The sequence below is a fragment of the Chelon labrosus genome (genome assembly GCF_963514085.1).
Source record: "Chelon labrosus genome assembly, chromosome: 24".
Taxonomy (NCBI): domain Eukaryota; kingdom Metazoa; phylum Chordata; class Actinopteri; order Mugiliformes; family Mugilidae; genus Chelon; species Chelon labrosus.
The window spans coordinates 13323677-13342689 of NC_140357.1; the positions used below are offsets into that span (position 1 = coordinate 13323677).

At 47.1% G+C, this 19013-nt stretch overlaps 2 protein-coding genes across 2 annotated transcripts in view; one reads left to right on the plus strand and one right to left on the minus strand.

Moving 5' to 3' along the window:
* Positions 1 to 9728, plus strand: LOC311509333 (kinesin heavy chain-like; the record flags this gene model as incomplete). Its single annotated transcript, XM_084574480.1, has 26 exons — positions 1 to 126; positions 1164 to 1251; positions 1347 to 1420; positions 1729 to 1833; positions 1926 to 1974; positions 2066 to 2121; positions 2750 to 2837; positions 2960 to 3084; positions 3171 to 3275; positions 3353 to 3501; positions 4116 to 4264; positions 4838 to 5061; positions 5139 to 5207; positions 5282 to 5488; positions 5573 to 5716; positions 5796 to 5993; positions 6097 to 6214; positions 6309 to 6385; positions 6457 to 6566; positions 6657 to 6758; positions 6856 to 6916; positions 7771 to 7842; positions 7937 to 8041; positions 8126 to 8342; positions 8428 to 8525; positions 9134 to 9728. The coding sequence occupies 25 exons, from the start codon at positions 1 to 3 to the stop codon at positions 8511 to 8513; spliced, it is 2904 nt and encodes a 967-aa protein (XP_084430606.1). The 3' UTR covers positions 8514 to 8525; positions 9134 to 9728.
* Positions 9729 to 11331: 1603 nt separating this feature from the next.
* The window catches only part of LOC311509144 (plakophilin-4-like), a gene marked incomplete at its 5' end in the record, with an annotated part of 25799 nt that continues 18117 nt past the window's right edge, over positions 11332 to 19013 (minus strand). Inside the window, 12 exons of the mRNA XM_084574212.1 lie at positions 11332 to 12341; positions 12941 to 13014; positions 13140 to 13271; positions 13367 to 13484; positions 13581 to 13665; positions 13757 to 13949; positions 14824 to 14974; positions 15068 to 15241; positions 15324 to 15518; positions 15638 to 15755; positions 16353 to 16536; positions 18354 to 18567. Coding sequence (XP_084430338.1) covers positions 12084 to 12341; positions 12941 to 13014; positions 13140 to 13271; positions 13367 to 13484; positions 13581 to 13665; positions 13757 to 13949; positions 14824 to 14974; positions 15068 to 15241; positions 15324 to 15518; positions 15638 to 15755; positions 16353 to 16536; positions 18354 to 18567 — 1896 coding nt within the window. The 3' untranslated portion in view covers positions 11332 to 12083. The remainder of the gene's footprint in view (positions 12342 to 12940; positions 13015 to 13139; positions 13272 to 13366; positions 13485 to 13580; positions 13666 to 13756; positions 13950 to 14823; positions 14975 to 15067; positions 15242 to 15323; positions 15519 to 15637; positions 15756 to 16352; positions 16537 to 18353; positions 18568 to 19013) is intronic.

Below are 19013 nucleotides of genomic sequence, written 5' to 3' on the forward strand. Positions count from 1 at the left end.
ATGATGGATGCGGCGGAGTGCGGGGTGAGGGTGATGTGTCGCTTCAGGCCCCTGAACGAGTCCGAAATCACCAGAGGAGACAAATACATCCCGAAATTCAAAGAGGACGACACCGTGCTCATAACGGCAAGTCATCCTCTCTGTTGTTTCTGTTTATGCTTCTTTACTGTGTGCAGGTACAAGGAGGAGAAAGTCACCTGGAGCTCTGCAGGAACTCTGTGCGCCAAGTGCGCAGTGGTTATTATCATTATTATTATTATTATTAAAATAAAAAGCCAGCATGCAGGGAAACGAGAGGATGTAGAGGTCAGAGGTCACTCATGCTGACTCACCATTATCAAGATGCTGATTCACGAGCATCAATACTGCATTTAGATTCACTTCAAAGCCTCAGATTAGGTTTTAGGGGATGCTTGGTTTCTGCTCCTTGGAGTCCCAGGTGGGTGGAGCTAACACGGACAAACCTTTAAAAAAAAAAAAGAGAAAAGAAAATGAGTTTTAATGCACAAGAAAATTAATCTACAGATGGTTTCTTCTTCTTTGAACTTGACAACCTGATCCCTAAAATAAAATGTGAAAGCAAATGAACCCGTCCCTCGGTCAGAGTCAGCAGCTCTGCATTATTCATGCTGTTGCATTATCGCATCAATCAGGCGTGTAGGACATTTACAGCTCTGTATTCTGATTTAAAAGAAAACCACAGTTAGTAAAGGATGTGGAGGATATGTTACAGGACAACAGGAAATCAGCTATTAAACTATTAAACATGTTTGTATTTTTATATCCAGTGTCAATCAGTGATTTGGAGGTATTTGTTTAGACAGAACTAGTGATTGATTAGTTTGTTTTCGGCATCCAAAAACCTTTATCAGCCCTTTTTGTGATGCATCACTGAGATTAATCAGACTTTTATTGTGCAGGATGAAGAACTCCACTGATCTACAGGAATTATTTCCACATATATGAACGAGAAACAAGCTCACGTCTGCAGCCACAGTCAAATCACATTTTGCAATTTCATTTTATTGTCGTGCAGATGTCTTGTTCTTCATTTTAGGCAACTATTATTGATTATTATTGTGTTTTCCAGATGCTGAATGCAGTCTTTATTTAAAAGCCAACCTGCTCTGCTGAGTCTCATCTGTACTTTGTGTCTGAAACAGGGTAAACCGTACGTGTTCGACCGAGTGCTGCCTCCCAACACGTCGCAGGAGCAGGTGTACGACCAGTGCGCCAAACAGATCGTCAAAGGTTCGAGCATCTGCACACACCTGCACTCAGATTCTTGTCAGACGGAGCCGTGGCCTTTGGCTTCATAGCTGTGTTGTACTTTATTTTTTTCCCAGATGTGCTGGGAGGTTACAACGGGACCATCTTCGCCTACGGGCAGACGTCCTCTGGGAAAACCCACACCATGGAGGTAAGAGGACGATTAAAGCGTTTCCTGTTTAGTCTGCCAAATGAAAGATTAAATTAGCTTCTTTTTCTTCAACTCATCTGAATATTCTGAGCTTTCCTCCTGCAGACAGATCATTAGAGCAGCAGGCGTTGTGTAACAGACTTAAATCCAAACAGTAAATCCACCCAAGCGCGTCTGACGCTGAAGATTCACTGCCTCTTTTTATAATTCTTTAATCCGACCTCTGACCTCTTTACATTCACTTTAATTCTTCTATCCTTCTGCCTCACAGTTTATTTATTTATATATTTTTCCCCCTCCGTGTTCAGGGCAAGCTTCACGACCCCCAGCTCATGGGCATCATCCCTCGCATCGCCCAGGACATCTTTGACCACATCTACTCCATGGACGAGAACCTCGAGTTCCACATCAAGGTCAAACACGTTTTAACGCCGGCCTCCTTGAAACGAAGCAGATTTTTTAGCAAAATTCTGACGTTTTAAGTTTGATCTGTGTCTCTGTGCAGGTCTCCTACTTTGAAATCTACCTGGACAAGATAAGAGACCTTCTGGACGGTGCGCAGAGACTCTTTGACTCGCTTTGCTCTTCGTTTTATTAAATCAACTTAAATTTTAATCCATCTTTTATCTTCTTATTTTTTTAAAGTGTCCAAGACGAACCTCTCCGTGCACGAGGACAAAAACAGAGTGCCCTACGTCAAGGTCGGTCCTGATGAAGTCCTGCAGACTTTAAGCTTTCATAAATAAATAGTTTCAGATCAGGATTAGTCGTTCGTTTAATCTCCAGAGCGCTTTACATCAGGTCACACGGTGGTGTCGCTGTCATCTAATTGAGACTTTCGTTCAAGAGATGCTGCAGAGAGAAGAGCAGACGAGGAAGAGTGTTTTTAATGTCACTTAATTATAATTATTTGCATTTCCCCCGCATTTAGTCCGATCAGTTTTAGTTTATTATACATTTAGACCAATTTTCTGTTTATTTCTGAACAAACGCGGCTTTAAATGAATAACTTTACCTTTAAGTCATGGCCTGCATAAAACAAAATATTTGTGTAAAACTAAGCGTATGCATTCATTATTATGCTTTATTTGCATTTGTATATTATCCATATCCATATTTCTTCCATTCAGTCCCTTTCATTTTTATATTTTAGTTATTTTTTTAATATATTTCTTCTTTTGGATTCCTCCTCTGGCCCATTTGGCAATTAAACTTGTATTTTTCATTTATTTATTATGTATTTCCTCCATTTATTCCCTCTAACTTTTATTTATTTATTATTATTTAAAGTAAATATGCGTGTCTAACGCTGGCTAACGTCTCTCTCAGGGTTGCACCGAGCGCTTCGTGTCCAGCCCAGAGGAGGTGATGGACGTCATCGATGAGGGCAAAGCTAATCGGCACGTGGCGGTGACTAGTACGTATCGTTTATTATTAAACTGGTCAAATATCTTCATCTAGATGCTAAAAACTGTTAGAAAAACGTAGTAAAAAGGTAAAATATTTGACTCTGAGGTGTGTTTTTGGTTCATTTTCCAGACATGAACGAGCACAGCTCTCGCAGCCACAGCATCTTCCTCATCAACATCAAGCAGGAAAACATCGAGACGGAGAAGAAGCTGTCGGGGAAGCTGTACCTGGTCGACCTGGCCGGCAGCGAGAAGGTCGGTCTGTGGAGGACGGAGTAGCAGGATGAGCCGGTGATAGAAGGTGACGTTAATAACCTCATCATCAACCTTTTTCTGAACAGGTGAGCAAGACGGGAGCTGAGGGAGCGGTGCTGGACGAGGCGAAGAACATCAACAAATCTCTGTCAGCGCTGGGAAACGTCATCTCAGCTCTCGCCGAGGGAACAGTGAGTTCCTTATTTATTTATTTGAAGAATTATGGGATAAAATGTGAGAAAACTCAGCCTGAACGCTTCCTCTTCAGAAATCCCACGTGCCGTACAGAGACAGCAAGATGACTCGGATCCTGCAGGACTCTCTGGGGGGTAACTGTCGCACCACCATCATCATCTGCTGCTCGCCGTCCGTCTACAACGAGGCCGAGACCAAGTCCACGCTCATGTTTGGACAGAGGTACGGTTAAACCAGATCTGTGGGAAATCGTCAGCTCCCTTTTCCTTCCTTGTGCAATTAATTTAAACGTGAATAAAACAGTCACATTCTGATTTACATCAACCAGATACAGAGTTGGAGGCTTTGTTGACGTCAGTGCTGCAAACTAGCAACCAGATGGCTCCGGGTTTCCCGCTGTGCATCTATTTATAGACCTCCGGCCTGGTGCCTTCTCGTTTATTTGTCTTCTAAACCCAAGAATAACTCACAGTAGAGCACTGTTTCTAATCTTTTAATGGTCCTGATGGTTTTATTCGTTTAGAGAGTAACTCAATAAACGGTAACTATCCACAGAGTCTGTTCAAACGGGTTATGCAATAAAGCACTAGACAGATTAGTGTGCAATCATCTGCAGAGACCAAGCCCAGAGGAAATGAGGGGTAGAGACACCAGAAAGTTTAATCTGAACATTTTAAATCACAGTTCTTATTAAAAGAAAAAAGCCAAAAAATGTAAAAGGCACAAGTTTTTTGCAGCAGACGATGCAAATCAAATGTAAACAGACTTTCTTTACGCCTCAGCTCTGCAGCTCTGAGTGAAGAAATACAGTAACAGGAGTGTTGTTTGTTGTCCAGAGCTAAGACCATCAAGAACACGGTGTCCGTGAACCTGGAGCTGACGGCCGAGGAGTGGAAGAAGAAGTTCGAGAAGGAGAAGGAGAAGAACAAGGGTCTGAAGAGCGTCATCCAGAGGCTGGAGGCCGAACTGAACCGCTGGAGGAACGGTGAGCTCGTCTTTTAAAAAAACGCCTCCATCCAGATTCACGTCGTTTCTCCTCCTGCATCCTCTGTTGCACGGCAACCACTAAACCCCCCCCCCCCGCCCTCCTCTTCTTCGCGCAAATGATGCAGAGTCGGCGTTTCTGGCATGAGTCAGCCATTTATCAAACAGCAGCTCTCCACCTTCACCCTCGGGTTCCTCCGTCCGTCTTCTCGTGTTTTGTTTGTTGTTGACTGAACCAAACCTCAGCGGATCGATTCTCTGCAGCGTAAAGGATCGATTTTTATATTAATAGGCCCAGAGAAACCAAAACGAGGAGACGACTGATTGCTTAAATAATAAAAAACCAAAACAAGCTGAAATGAGAGCAGCTGGACTTGTAGAGTTTCCTGAAGATGCTTCATGAAAGTGTTTAGTTCTTAAAGGCTGGTGACATCTTGGGTCCTTCACACCTTACATTTAAATCTGTGCTGGGGCGTCCAGTCAGATGTGAACATACCCAGGACACATAATCTGCTAGTGTGCTAATAAATTAGCCTGTATAATCATTGGTCAATAAGTGCACGATGTTTTACAGGTGAGAACGTTCCCGAGGACGAGCAGCTGAGCGCCAAAGACCAGAAGAACGTCGAGCCGTACGACAACACCCCCATCATCGACAACCTGCTGCCGGCCGGAGGAGGAGAAGGAGGAGGAGGAGGAGGACGAGGAGGACGAGGAGGCTTGGTCTCGGTGACCGGCGAGGACAGGAGCAAATACGAGGAGGACATCAGCAACCTGTACAAACAGCTGGACGACAAGGTGAGACGTTAGCTGCCACGTCAGGAACAAGAAGTCCCTGCACATGTTTTTAACTTCGCTCTTCTGTTTTTGTTCAGGATGATGAAATCAACCAACACAGTCAGCTGGCGGAGAAGCTCAAGGAGCAGATGTTGGACCAGGAAGAGGTTTGTCTTGGACCGTTAACATCTAAAACCCGCACACTTCGCTTCCTGTTAAAGTTTATCTACTTTGCGTTCAGCTGCTGGCGTCGACGCGCCGCGACTACGAGAAGATCCAGGAGGAGCTGTGCCGGCTGCAGACGGAGAACGAGCTGGCCAAGGAGGAGGTGAAGGAGGTTCTGCAGGCGCTGGAGGAGCTGGCCGTCAACTTCGACCAGAAGAGCCTGGAGGTGGAGGAGCGGGAGCAAGTCAACCTGCAGCTGGTCGAGGAGCTGCAGCACAAGACGGTAGGACATGAAGCTTCTTCCTGCTGGATCTGAAGCAGAGGTGGCGTCTGTTGAGGCTGATGTTGGTGTTGGCGTTGTTGGCAGGCGCTGCTGTCGGTGGTGGAGAGGGAGCTGAGTCAGCTGCAGGAGCTGAACGGCCTCCAAAAGAAGAGAGCCGCCGAGGTCCTGAACCTGCTGCTGAGAGACCTGGGCGACATCGGAGCCATCATCGGCACCAGCGACGTCAAGGTCAGAGAAACTCTTTAAAGAAATATACGTCCCTTCTGTCGCCAAACACAAAAATATAAAAACCTTCCGGCCTCCTCAGACGCTGGAGACGAAGGGGAACGGCTCAGCGGTGGAGGAGGAGTTCACCGTCGCTCGCCTCTACATCAGCAAGATGAAGTCGGAGGTGAAGTCTCTGGTGAACCGCAGCAAGCAGCTGGAGAGCGCCCAGGCCGACGCCCACCGCAAGATCCAGGCCAATGAGAAGGAGCTGGCGTCCTGTCAGCTGCTCGTCTCCCAGGTAACCGCTGTCGCCAAGGTGACATCCAGGAAGCTGGAGATAGACGGATAGATAGATGGATGGATAGATAGATAGGTCCCTAATGTTGTGGCGTCCCCTCCAGCATCAGGCCAAGATCAAGTCTCTGACCGACTACATGCAGAACATGGAGCAGAAGAAGAGGCAGCTGGAGGAGAGTCAGGACGTCCTGAGTGAAGAGCTGGCCAAGCTGCAGGCCCAGGGTCGGTACATCCTCCACCAGCATCTGAAAACAATCACCTCTACCTCACATAACACCAAGACTTTCTTCTTCTTCTTCTTCTTCTTCTTCTTTAGAGAAAAGACACGAGGTGTCGGGCGAGGTGAAGGAGAAGGAGGACATCGGCAGACAGGACAGAGACGAGGAGCTCAAGGTGAGAAAATAAAAAGCTGGATGATGTTTGACGTTGAAGACTTTGTTTAATTTTACGTCCCCGTCGTCCAGAGGGCTCTGGAGGAGCAGCTGGAGAACCACAGAGAGGTTCATCAGAAGCAGCTCAGCCGCCTCCGGGACGAGATCGAAGACAAGCAGAGGATGCTGGACGAGCTGACAGAGTGAGGAAGGGTCCGAGCTATCAGAGCTAATAACATGTAGGACGTGTAGGACATGTAGGACGTCTCATTGTTCATTTTCACGTCTCTCAGCCTGAACCAGGGTCTGCTACTGGAGCAGGAGAGACTCATGGCCGACCACGAGAAGCTGAAGGCCGAGGAGCAGGAGAAGGACACAAAGCTGCAGAAGCTCATGTAGGTGGAAGCGGACAGACAGACGGACGGACGGACACAGCCGTCCTCCAGCTCTGTGGACACGCTCCGGTTTCATGTTGGTTTTCTTTCTGTGCAGGATCCTGAATGAACAGAGGGAGCAGGCCAGAGACGACCTGAAGGGTCTGGAGGAGACCGTGGTGAGTCTGAACAGCATCAGCTAGTCAGATGGATGGATGGATGGATGGATGGATGGATGGATGGATGGATGGATGGATAGATAGATAGATAGATAGATAGATGGATAGATGGATAGATAGATAGATAGATTGCATGAAGAAAGAAAGAAAGAAAGAAGGATGCATGAAGAAAGAAAGGATAGATGGATGGATGGGTCTTCTTGTCCTCCCATTTCTTCCTCCTCCTCCTCTTCTCCTCCTCATCCTCCCTCCTCTATCTATTTTATTCCTCTAAACATAACAGCATCCTGACCTGTAAATAAAAACAACTCCACATCTTTCCTCTTTGTTGAGTCCTGGTTGCTACGCCGACTCAAACATAAATTAGAAATAGCAGCAGGTACTGCTAATTTAACTTAATATCAAAACAAGCTGTGATTGTTAGTCAGTCACGTTGGAGTTCTGCAAGTACTCACAGTTCCTGGGCTGCAGGACGCTACTGTAGATGTAGTTGAGTAACGTCCCGTCAGTGTGGTGTAGAGACACGTCCTCTGGCTCCGTCCACGTTCAGAAGCGTCCCGTAGGTTCTCAGCAGCTCGGTGCAACAAATGTTTCCCACACAGTCTCCCCATACTGTTAGCACCAGGAAGCTAACTAGCAACTGCTCCCCATGTGGTCACAGCTTAGCATCAATGAAGTAGAGACAAGACAGTGGTGCGTTCAGGAACGATGTTGAACATAGGACATTCTAGAGACCCTCACTCACCCTAGTAGTCTTCCAAGCCATTTTTGCACTTTGCAATGTTAACCAATCAGCTGCAGCGTGTTTATATTTTTATATTTTATATTTTCTAACCCTCTTCTTCTTCTCTCAGGCCAAAGAGCTGCAGACGCTGCACAACCTGCGCAAACTCTTCGTTCAGGACCTCACCACGCGGGTCAAGAAGGTACATCCTGTGTCTGTGAACGCATTACGTTCAGTGTTATCGTTTTTCTGAACCTTTGCTGAACCGTTGTTTCTTTATTTATTTTTTTGTGCAGAGTGCAGAGCTGGACTGTGAGGAAGGACTCAGCAACGTTGCCCAGAAACAGAAGATCTCGTTCCTGGAGAACAACTTGGAGCAGCTCACCAAGGTCCACAAGCAGGTACAAAGGAGACGAGCCGTGGAATGATGTTGTGTTTTCAAAGTCGTGTCTAAGTACTCAGCTGCTCTCCGCCGCTGCCCTCAGCTGGTTCGAGACAACGCTGACCTTCGCTGCGAGCTGCCCAAGCTGGAGAAGCGTCTGAGAGTGACGGCCGAGCGAGTCAAAGCCCTGGAGAACGCCCTGAAGGAGGCCAAGGAGAACGCCATGAGGGACCGCAAGCGCTACCAGCAGGAGGTGGACCGGATCAAGGAGGCCGTCCGAGCCAAGAACATGGCCAGGAGGGGATACTCTGCACAGATCGGTGAGCTCAGTGCTCTGAAAGCTAAATATTCTGCTGAAAGAATCAACCAGATTATTAATTAACTGTTTTTTTTTGGGGGTCTCAGCGAAGCCCATCAGGCCGCGCGACCATCCACTGTCGTCCCCCATCTGCACCTCCGTCAGAGCCGGTGTCGCCTACTCCCACAACTGAAACCACAACCCTGTGAGTACAATGAAAATACCACCAGGGGGCAGACATGAACAGCAGCTTAGCACAATGATAACATTAGCATAAAGACTGGAAACAGATGGAAAGATGTAGCCTGGCAACGTGCAGCTGGTTAGCCTAGCTCAGCTTAGCATAAAGACTGGAAGTGGAAAGAGCTAGCATGGTTCTCTCCAGCTGGTTTGACTAGCTTAGCACAAAGACTGGAAATGGAAAGAGTTAGCCTGGCACCATCCTGCTGGTTAGCTTAGCATAAGGACTGGAAACAGATGGAAAGAGCTATCATGGCTCTATCCATCTGATTTGACTAGCTTAGCACAGAGCCAGGAAGCAAGTGGAAAGAGCTAGCATGCTTCTCTCCATCTGGTTTGACCAGCTTAGCTAAAGACTGGAAATGGAAAGAGTTAGCATGGCATTGTCCAGCTGGTTAGCCTAGCTCAGCTTAGCATAAAGACTGGAAACAAGTGGAAAGAGCTAGCATGGTTCTCTCCATCTGGTTTGACTAGCCTACTAGTTTAGCATAAAGACTGGAAATGAAAAGAGGTAGCCTGGCTTAGCATAACAACCAGAAACAATATAAACAATGCTATACCTTCTTCCTGCAGGCAGACGCATGACCACCACCTCACTTGGATCCACAAGCCCCGCCCCTCCCCTTGGAGCACCAATGGGAGGCCTTCACAACAGACTGTCATCGCTCAGAGAAGAAACATCTGTAGTGTAAATACTGACATGAGACAGTTTTCATTCGCTGAATGTAGAATCTCCGAGGCCTCATTTCTAACATGTTATGATATGTTTCTGTGATTCTCTGATTGTAGACTGACGAAAAGTAATTAATCAGATTAAATATTTTAGAGTTTCTTTCTGAGGGATTAATTAGCAAGGGACGTGAAGATGCACTGAAGCTTAGGTTTGTGCAGCTTCGCAGGGAAGGCGGTAGATTTATAATTCAGTCTTAAACCAGCATTCATTCATTTAAAGGGATGTTTAGAAACAATAGTTTGTTTACTCGGAGCCAGCAGCTGGTTAGCCGGTCTCAGTATGGAGACTGGAGACAGGTGGAGTTTGCCTAGTTTAGCATAAAGACTGGAAACAGATGGATTTAGCCTAGCTTAGCATACAAAAAAAAAAATAAAAACAGAAACAGAAAGAGGTCAGTAAGTCACAAGAAATGGAAGTAGCTAACTATTAACCCATTTAATGTAAGCTAAGCTAATTAGCTGCAGGCTTTAGCGTCACATGTAGATAAATGATAACGTTGGAAGTTACAGCTGGAGCTCGAGTGGAAATGTTGAGTTGCAGCAGAAAACGTGTTTGCACACAGCTTGTCTGAACGCACTTCCTGTATGAATGTCTTCTGAGGTTTATCAGTTTCTTTTAAACGATTTCCCAGTTTTCAAATTTATGATCTCATGCCGCCCTTCAGGGACACTGACCAGCCAATCAGATGCTCCTTGCAGTGCTGCTTTAAAAATGTATTTTCAATGGATTTCAGGGTTTTGCAATGCACTGCTCTCTGTTAACGATCCTGATCAGCCAATCGGAGTCGTTAAATAAAAACAGAGACAGAGTAAAGCAGTTCTCTCACGGGCCAAAGAACAATCAAATCTTTAAATTCGAATCCCTCCGATCGGCTGAAAGTCTCGTTATTCACTCTGCCACACTTTGTGCCTTTAGAAACACCCGAACAGTCGGAATAACAGACTTCAACTGAGCACCCTCAGAACGACAAAAACTGTTTATATACCCTCCTCCTAAAGATGTACTAGATGTCTGTGCTGCTTTTCTTCATGCTGCCAGCTGAGCATGTTTTTGAATATCACCACTCTGGTTTGGTTGCAGGTAGCGGCTCTGCGGTCGCTCCTGCAACGCGATGATTAAAAATTAACTGCATGGACTGGAGCTCGAGTTATAAAGGCATGCTCAGGGAGGGCTGTTTGTTTACCTCGTCATGATGTACATTTTGTCGTGGCTTCACACATCTGAATATACCCGATGCAATTAAAGCGAATAAAGATGTTATCTATTTCGGTTTTTGTTCAAGATCAAAACCACAAGTTTCATTCAGGCGTCGTGATATAATCTTTAATCCCTATACATATATATTTCCCTCTGTTAACATCGCACATCGTCATCATTGGTCTCGGACAGAACAGACAGATGGGGGGTGGGGTGGGGGGGGTATTTGGGTCAGGTCACGAGTAAAATTAATAAAAATAATAAATAATAGAAAAATCTTCTTCACACAATCACATAGAAAGTCCTACATATTGAATACAACAATGTAACAGGACGGTTGAACCATTGCATCTGTACAAATAGATTTTTTTTGTTTTTGTTTTTTTCACATATTTCACATACTTTATGGTTTACTGCACTTTTTGGCCAAACATTACAGGAAAGCAAAGGGTTACAGACGTAACCCCGGTTCTCTGAGTCTTTAAAGGTTCCCGAGAGTTTTTACGGGACCCTTCGACTTTTTGGACTTCTTTTCTCGAGCGTTCCAGGTGATGCCGGCGAACGATATCTATGTTATAAAGCCAACACACTGCACACTTTTACTGCGGAGAGAAATGAAATCAGTTGACGTGAACAAACACTCTGGTAAACGACAAAAGTCAGGGCCGGGTTTGTTCGAAAGAGAAGCAGCTTTTGACTTGGCGCGTTTATACTTCATCTGGTTAAAATGCTAAATTATACGCTAGCATGAATGAATGCTATGCTAAGTCAATCAAGCTACTAGACTAGGCTAGTTTTGAGTAGCTTAGTTGTAAATTTAGTTTATTAGATCACATAGAGAGAGCCACAATATGGATTATAAATCTTAAACTTGGAATATTTACACTTTTTTTTATTATTGGAAATGCGTTTAAAAAATTTGACCATAGATCTGCGTATATCCATATAATGGGAGTGAATGGGGCACCGAAACGCAGCCTCTAAATAACACATTATCTGCCGCGAAACTCGTTCATTTCACCGATTATTGTCCAAAAAACTGGAAACTAGCCCGAAAATTAAAATTCTAACCCCGTCCTGAAGCGCAAAGGCGTAGCTTCCCCATACCAATGCGGCGGCCATGTTTGCAGCAGCTAACGAGGTATCTATACACTGTGTATTTATATATATAAATGTGTGTATTTGTAGCTTGAATCGAGGTGTGAACGACTTGCATTCAACACTCAACAAAGCAGTTTAATTGTAATTGGTCAAATTTCCATCCTGATTTGAGATAAAGAGTCTGTGATGCTAATTATGTGCAGGTGGCTCCAATTAAATCACTGCAGAAGTAGAAGAATGAGAAGATGTCCAATCAAATCAACAACTAATGGTTCCAGATGCGGCTAACTGGAGGTCAGAAGTTAGCACTTAGTCAAAAGCTGCATGGATCAAACCAGGCCCTGGTCATTCAGCACAGTTTCAACACAGATGCACACACATCCACATGCATCCACCACCTTCCACTCAAATCATTCAGCGCTCCACATTCACATTAACACCCACGGAAACAGACGGCCGACGCGACGGGGCCCGGCAGCGTCCGTTGTGTCTCTAAACCCAGGAGTCTGGGGAGCCGGTGAACTTGTTCGCCCTGTTCGAAGGCCTCCGGGTGGTGGAGTAGAAGTCCACGTAGTTGGTGTTGGCTTTGAATCGGAGCGACTGGCTGGCGTAGCCGTCGGGGGACGACGGGGTCAGGTGGACCGGTTCGTCCTCGTACTGGTCCTCGCCGAAGCCTTGAGGGGACGACAGGTACATTCTGTAGCTGTTGTAGTTCTTCCTGTCGGGTTCGTCGTAGAATGGCTCTGGGTGCTAGAAGAAGAAAGATAACCATCAAATTAGCATCAGAATCAGACTCTAAGCTAATAGTCTATCTTCCTAGTTTCCTAGCCTCCTAGCTAATAGTAGGTCTTCCTAACCACTTGGCTAATAGTACCTCTTTGTAGCCTCCTAGCTAATAGTAGGTCTTCTTAGCCTCCTAGCTAATAGTAGACCTTCCTAGCCTCTTAGCTAATAGTAGCTCTTTCTAGCTTCCTAGACTCCTACCTATTAATAGGTCTTCTTAGCCTCTTGGCTGTTAGTACCTCTCTGTAGCCTCCTAGCTAATAGTAGAGCTTCCTAGCTTCTCAGCTAATAGTACCTCTTCCTAGTTCCCCAGCCTCCCAGCTAATCATAGCTCTTCCTAGCTTCCTTGCTAATAGTAGCTATTCCTAGCTTCTCAGCTAATAGTAACTCTTCCTGAATCCATACTACTTCCACCTGCTGGCATGGTTCGCTCCAGCAAAGATATGGCCAATCAAATCATTTGGGGCGGGGCTTTAGGCGGTGATGGACAGTAGCATAATAGTAGCCATTCATAGACGTCATCTGACGATATCAAGATCTAATATTTTAACACCACAACGTTTTACCTGGGATCTTCTCAAATCCTCTCCTGACTGGGAGGAATACGTCCCAATGAAATATGGGGTTTTCTTCTCAGACCCTGACGTGAAAGAAGAAAACCTTTTAGCATTATTCTCACAATAAAACTGTCATAATTAGTGCTTTACTGAAAAGGCTGAAATGCCAGTGGCACGTGTGCAGATCCCTGAGGGACGCCACACAAACCTGTGTACTGCCGTTTGTGTAAACTGTTGTCTCCGTAATACGAGTCGAGTTGCATAGATGACTGCGCCCTCTGATAGTTCGAGCTGTGTCTTCTTATCCCGAGCATCGCCGGCGAGGACGTAGCGCTGCCGCCTGCAAAAAAACCAAAAAAAAACAGGAAACTTTACCATCATCACTGAAGAGCAAACAACGATAATAGAGGAATTTGTCTTGGACCTGATGTCCACCTGATTGGATGACGGGGGACATCTGCATCGGACTGGTGGGCAGTGTCGGCTGAGAACGGTAACGGTCTCGCTCCAGGGTGGAGACGGGAGTGACGAAGTGGGTGTAGTTCCACCCGTCCTGTTCACGTGTAGGAATAAAGATAAACAGTTAAATCTTTACTTTTACTGACGGAAAGGAGTCTAGGGGTTTTATTTCTGGACAAATTCACCTCACCTGCTTGTAGAGGCTCCTCAGCTCTCTGTATTGCCACAGTGTGTTCAACACCTGAGCTGCCGCCTTCACAACCTTCATCGAGTACCTGCGACAAATCAACGCACAGATAAAACGACCCGTAAGACAACTAAACACGGATTCCTCATCTTATCAGGAAAAGGGACAGCTTTTCGTACCCTTTCCCTCGTCCTTTGCTGATGTCCACCAGCTTCTCGATGCCGCCGCTGTCGGCTAAAGCTTTGGCGTTCTCCATGTTGCGGCTGGTGACCTCGTGCAGCGTGCAGCACACCGACGCCACCGTGTCGTCCGACAGCACCGTGGGGCTGCCGCCGGGTAGTCGGTTCACCAGGTCCCGCATGGCGTACTTTCCTGCAGGAGGAAGATCCAGGATTGGGTCAGAAATACTTCCAAGATTCCTAGTTAAAGGGGAACTACTGTTTTTTTACAACGTGGACCTTATTTCTGGCATAAAATACGATCATCAGTTGGGAGATAATTAGATCTGCGTATATCCATATAGTGGGAGTGAATGGGGCACCGAAACGCAGCCTCTAAATAACATTATCTGCCACGAAACCCGTTCATTTCACCAATATTTTGTTATGATACTCTAGTGCTATTCTCCGTTGAGTCCAGAGTTACCTGTTATCATCATCCGGGGTCTGCAGATTGACCTACAGACCCCCGATGATATCTTCTGACCTGGATGAAGTCATCTTTGAGCGCCGCACGCACCCGCGGCGGCCGGCTTGTTTACCTGTAATTTGCTACTGCTAGTTTTTTGCAACATGGCTGAATATTTTTTCCGATTCTGAGGTTGTGGACGAACCATAGCATTATATTAAGAGGCTGCATTTCGGTGCCCCATTCACTCCCACTATATGGATATACGCTAATCTAAATATCTCCTGTTTGACTCTAAATGACACAAAAGTTATATGGGTGTGTAAAAGATTGTAATTTATGCCAGAAATAAGGTCCAGGTTGTAAAAAAAACAGTAGTTCCCCTTTAAAGATGAAAACAAAATATAAAAACAAGGTGCAAGATAAATCTGTTAAATTAAAAAGTGCTCTGTTTGTTGTGCATGTGATAAAATGGGTCATAAATTATCTTTGTTTCCTCATAAACTGTCTGGATGGTTTATTTCACCACAAGGGGGCGACGTGTTGCCACAGACTCATCTGCAGCCACGTAATAAATATGAAACCTGCTCCGATGCTCCTGACTGAAGTCCTGACTGACCTATCAGCTCCTTGTTGCGGACGTCCAGGGCCATGTTGCGGAGCGCGGTGGCGACGGAGCACACCACCCGGTCATTGTCCATCCTCAGCAGCTCCACCAGGATGGGAAGACCTTTCTCTTTGCGCACCGCCGCTCGGATGTACGCCGAGAACTGAGCACACAAACGCAACACAGCTTTAAAAATGAACTTTAAGATGTGCATTCAGAGGGGCGTCAGAGAGGTCACATCCTTAAACTGAGCTACCTTCCAGTTTCCGGCGGAGAGGTTCTGCAGGGACCCGGCGGCGCCCTCCAGCGTGGCGGGGTTGGAGCTTTCAGCCAGCAGGTTGAGGTAGGGCTTCACCACCATCGGGTGCCACAGCAGCTCTGCTCCCCTCAGGGACTGGGGGAAGCCCGGGACCGGCCCGACGCCGTCCCACTGCGAAAACAAAAAAAAAAACACACCGATTCAAAATCAGCATTACACCCTCGACGCCTCCAGTATTCTCCAGGGAGGTTACCTTGCTGTCGGGCCAGCCGCCCCGCTTCCTGCCGCGCCTCCTCTTCCCCCAGCAGAGGTAGTCCAGCTCCTTGGCCGGGGAGGAGAAGCCCAGCATGGTGTCCAGCTCCTGGTTGCCAAGGAGACGGGAGGAGGGCATCTCCACCTCCAGCCGGTACGAGAGGTTCCTCAGGGTGCAGACGCTGTTCTCCACGATCTGAGGAGATAAAAAAAGGAGATAAAAAAAGGAGATAAAAAAAAAAAACGAATGCTGGATGAATCTTCAACATAATTTTATTTGATCGGGGATGATAAGAATCTGTGATTGTGCTCCACCTTGCTGTCGTAGTCGGACGTGTTGACGCATGCTCTGAGGACGTGGAGCAGAGAGTCGACCAGGCCTTCGCAGCAACGCAGCTGACTCCTCGCCTCCTCCCCCGCCGAGCTCAGGTTCCTCACGAACAAACACACACACACACATATAAAACACATTCATTCATTCACTCACTCAGGCCGAGGTGCAGTGAGCGGCTCCCCCCACAGGGTGGCTGCTGAAAAACCTGCCCGGATACAGTAAAGGAGGGAGCCCGGTCCTCCAATAGCTAGAGAGCTGACATGAAGAAACTGCACAACAGGCACACGACTCCCACAATGCATTGCTACACCATCAATCTACAGCCAGTGCGAGCGAGGAGGGATGCTGCAGCTCAGAGCTTCCTCTCAGCGCCAAAACTCAAGACATACTCCTGCAACACGTCATGCACAAGCCACACATGATTAAGATGTTGGAGAATCATTTCCTCGTCTCCTGAGGATCTATCCACTTCCTTTTTTACGACAGAGTTAGTTCAATTTAATGTCAGATATTCTCTACAAATCAAAGCAAAGCGACTTTACTGAGTATATTTAAAAGCAGATTCCTCTTCTCTCTTGACGTTTTTCTCTGGTGCAACAACTTTGAAGCTACGAGCAGAAAAACAAATACGTCTGAAGAGTTTTAGATAATAATAGTCATGATAATAAACGAGGGTGCGTTTGATTCGCTCCTCACCTCAGGCAGCCGGTGGTGTTGCGCAGCAGCAGCGACGACTGGAACTTGACCTTGTGGTCGTCGCGGTGAGAGACGCTGCTCCAGCCCGAGTGAGGGATGACCACGGTGTTGGTGAGCGTGCTCAGTGCGTCTCTGATGATGGTCATCTTCACGGCGTCGCAGGAGGACAGGTTCCACAGGACGCCTGTCGGGGGACACACAGAGGGGGAGCGGGGTCACGAGAGACATTTGTCTCCTGTGGACGGGTCAGGGCCCAGCTCTGTCTGAGGAAGAGGACGCAGCGTTAGACCAGAGGTGAAGGTCTGACAGGTGGAGTGAACAGAAGGGGCGGAGCTAAGGCTGGAGAGTTAGTAAAACTAAACATGGACCGAGGTACCATCTTCTCCTCCTCTTCCAACTTCTTCTCCTACTCCCCTTTCTTCTCCTCCTCCTCCTCAGTCTTCTCTTTCCATTTTCTCCATGTCCTCCTCCTCCTGCTACATATTCTTGTCCTCCTCCATTTCCTCTTTCTCCTCCTCTTTCCTCCTCCTCCCTTCCCCGTCTTATTCTCCTACTACTCCTTCTCCTCCATCTTCTTCTTCCTTTTCCTCTTCCTCCTCCATCATCTTCTCCTCCTCCTATTTCCTAAAGCTCCTTCTTTTCTCCTTCTCTTTCTCTTCCATCTTCTCCTCCTCCTCCTCCTCCTCCTACTACTACTACTCCTTTTTTCTTCTCATTCTCCTCCTCTTCCACTTCTATTTTCTTAATCTCCTCCTCCTCCTCCGCCATCTTTTTCTCCCCCTTCTATTTCCTACAGCTCCTCCTCTTTCTTTTTCTCCTTCTCCTTCTCCTCCATCTTCTCCCCCTTCTTATCCTGCTCCCTCTTTTCCATCTATTTTCTCCTCCTCCTCCTCCTCCTCCTGTGTCATCTTCTCCTTCTCCCCCTCCTTCTTTTCCATCTTCTCCTCCTTCCTTTCCCTCCTACTTCTCCATCTTCTTCTCCTCCTAACATTTCCTACAGCTCCTCCTCCTGCTTTTTCTCCTTATCCTTCTCTTCCATCTTCTCCTACTACTCCTTCACCTCCTCCTTCTATTTTCACCGTCTACTCCTCCTCCTACTACTACTCCTTTCTCTTCTCCTTCTCATCGTCCTCCCTCTATTTTCTCCATCGCTTCCTCCTCCTGCTACATATTCTTCTCCTACTAGTCCTCCTTCTTCTTCCTCCTTTTCCTCTCCCTCCTCCACCTTATTTTCTTTCTCCTCCTCCTCCTCCTCCTCGTCTTCTCCATCCTCCTCCTCCTGGCGACACAAAGTGATTCACTGACCAAACGGTGAAACTGTCCCTTTAAATGCTCTAAATTTAAAGTATAAAGTCTATGATCTGTCGTTAGACTTTAATTACGTCCTGGACGTCCTGAGAGTCAGACTTTCTGAACGGGTCGAGGCGTCTCCCGTCCTGAGAGTCAGACTTTCTGAACGGGTCGAGGCGTCTCCCGTCCTGAGAGTCAGACTTTCTGAACGGGTCGAGGCGTCTCCCGTGTTTCCAAACAGCCTGCGTGGTGTTGCTGCAGAGCTGTCGGCCGGCGTTCCTGTTTTCCAAAGCACATTATCTTAGCATCTGTCTCCAGGACTGTGGCGAGATCCGTTCTGTCAACACCAGCGCCGAGTGTTTAAGCCGCCGCCGCCTCCGCCGCTGCCTCCGCCGCTCTCACCTCCCACAGAACAGCCGTCGCTCGGATTAGCACGCCGCCAGACGCTCAGCCCGCCAGGGAGGCGGCTAACGGGCCACGCTAGCAGCCCAACGCCCACCAGAGAGATTTTAACGCCAGCGTTTGGAAGAAGACAGGCTGGAGAAGACACATATCTAAGTCTGGGACTTTTTATTCCATCAATCTTTGTTGGGTTTTGTGGTTTAGGTTCGTTTTCACCTTTGACCTTTTAACACCTTTAACCTCTAAATGTTCCAGAATACCTTCCAGGAGTGGAATTAGCGCCACATCCGGTTCTAAAGGGGGACGTACCGGTGACCAGCTCTCGGACCTCGTTGTCGGTGGTCTTCCTGAGGAGGCGCAGCAGTGCGGGCACGCCGCCGCAGTTCCTCAGCGCCACCTTGTTGTTGTCGGTGGCCTTGCCGTACACCAGGTTCCTCAGGGCCCCGCAGGCGCTCTTCTGAACCTCGGCCACCTTGTGGTCCAGCAGGTCCACCAGGTGCTGGATCCCTCCCAGGTGACACACCTGCAGAGCGGGAGCCAATCACAGACAGGGATCAGATCACATGGTCAATAATAATAATAATAATAATAATGAGACAGAAACCAAGCATCTGCTGTAGACACTCACATGGAGGAGACAATACTACTTCTTCCTCCTCTTCCTCCTCTTCCTCCCCCTACCCTCACCTCCTCCTTCTTCTTCTACTACTACTCTTCCTCCTGTACCAACTGCTTCCTTTTTTTCATCTTCCTTTTCTCCTCCTCTTCTTCCTGCCTACTCCTCCTACTCTTCCTCATTTCTCCTCCCCTTCCTCCTCCTTCTTCTTCTCCTTCTCTTAAATCCTCCTATTCACTCCTCCTTCCTCTCCTCCTATGTTCCTACTCATCCTCCTTTTTCCTCTCATTTATAATCTTCTTCTTCTCCTCCTCCTATTTCATCCACCCAACCCCTAATCTTCTTCCTCCCCC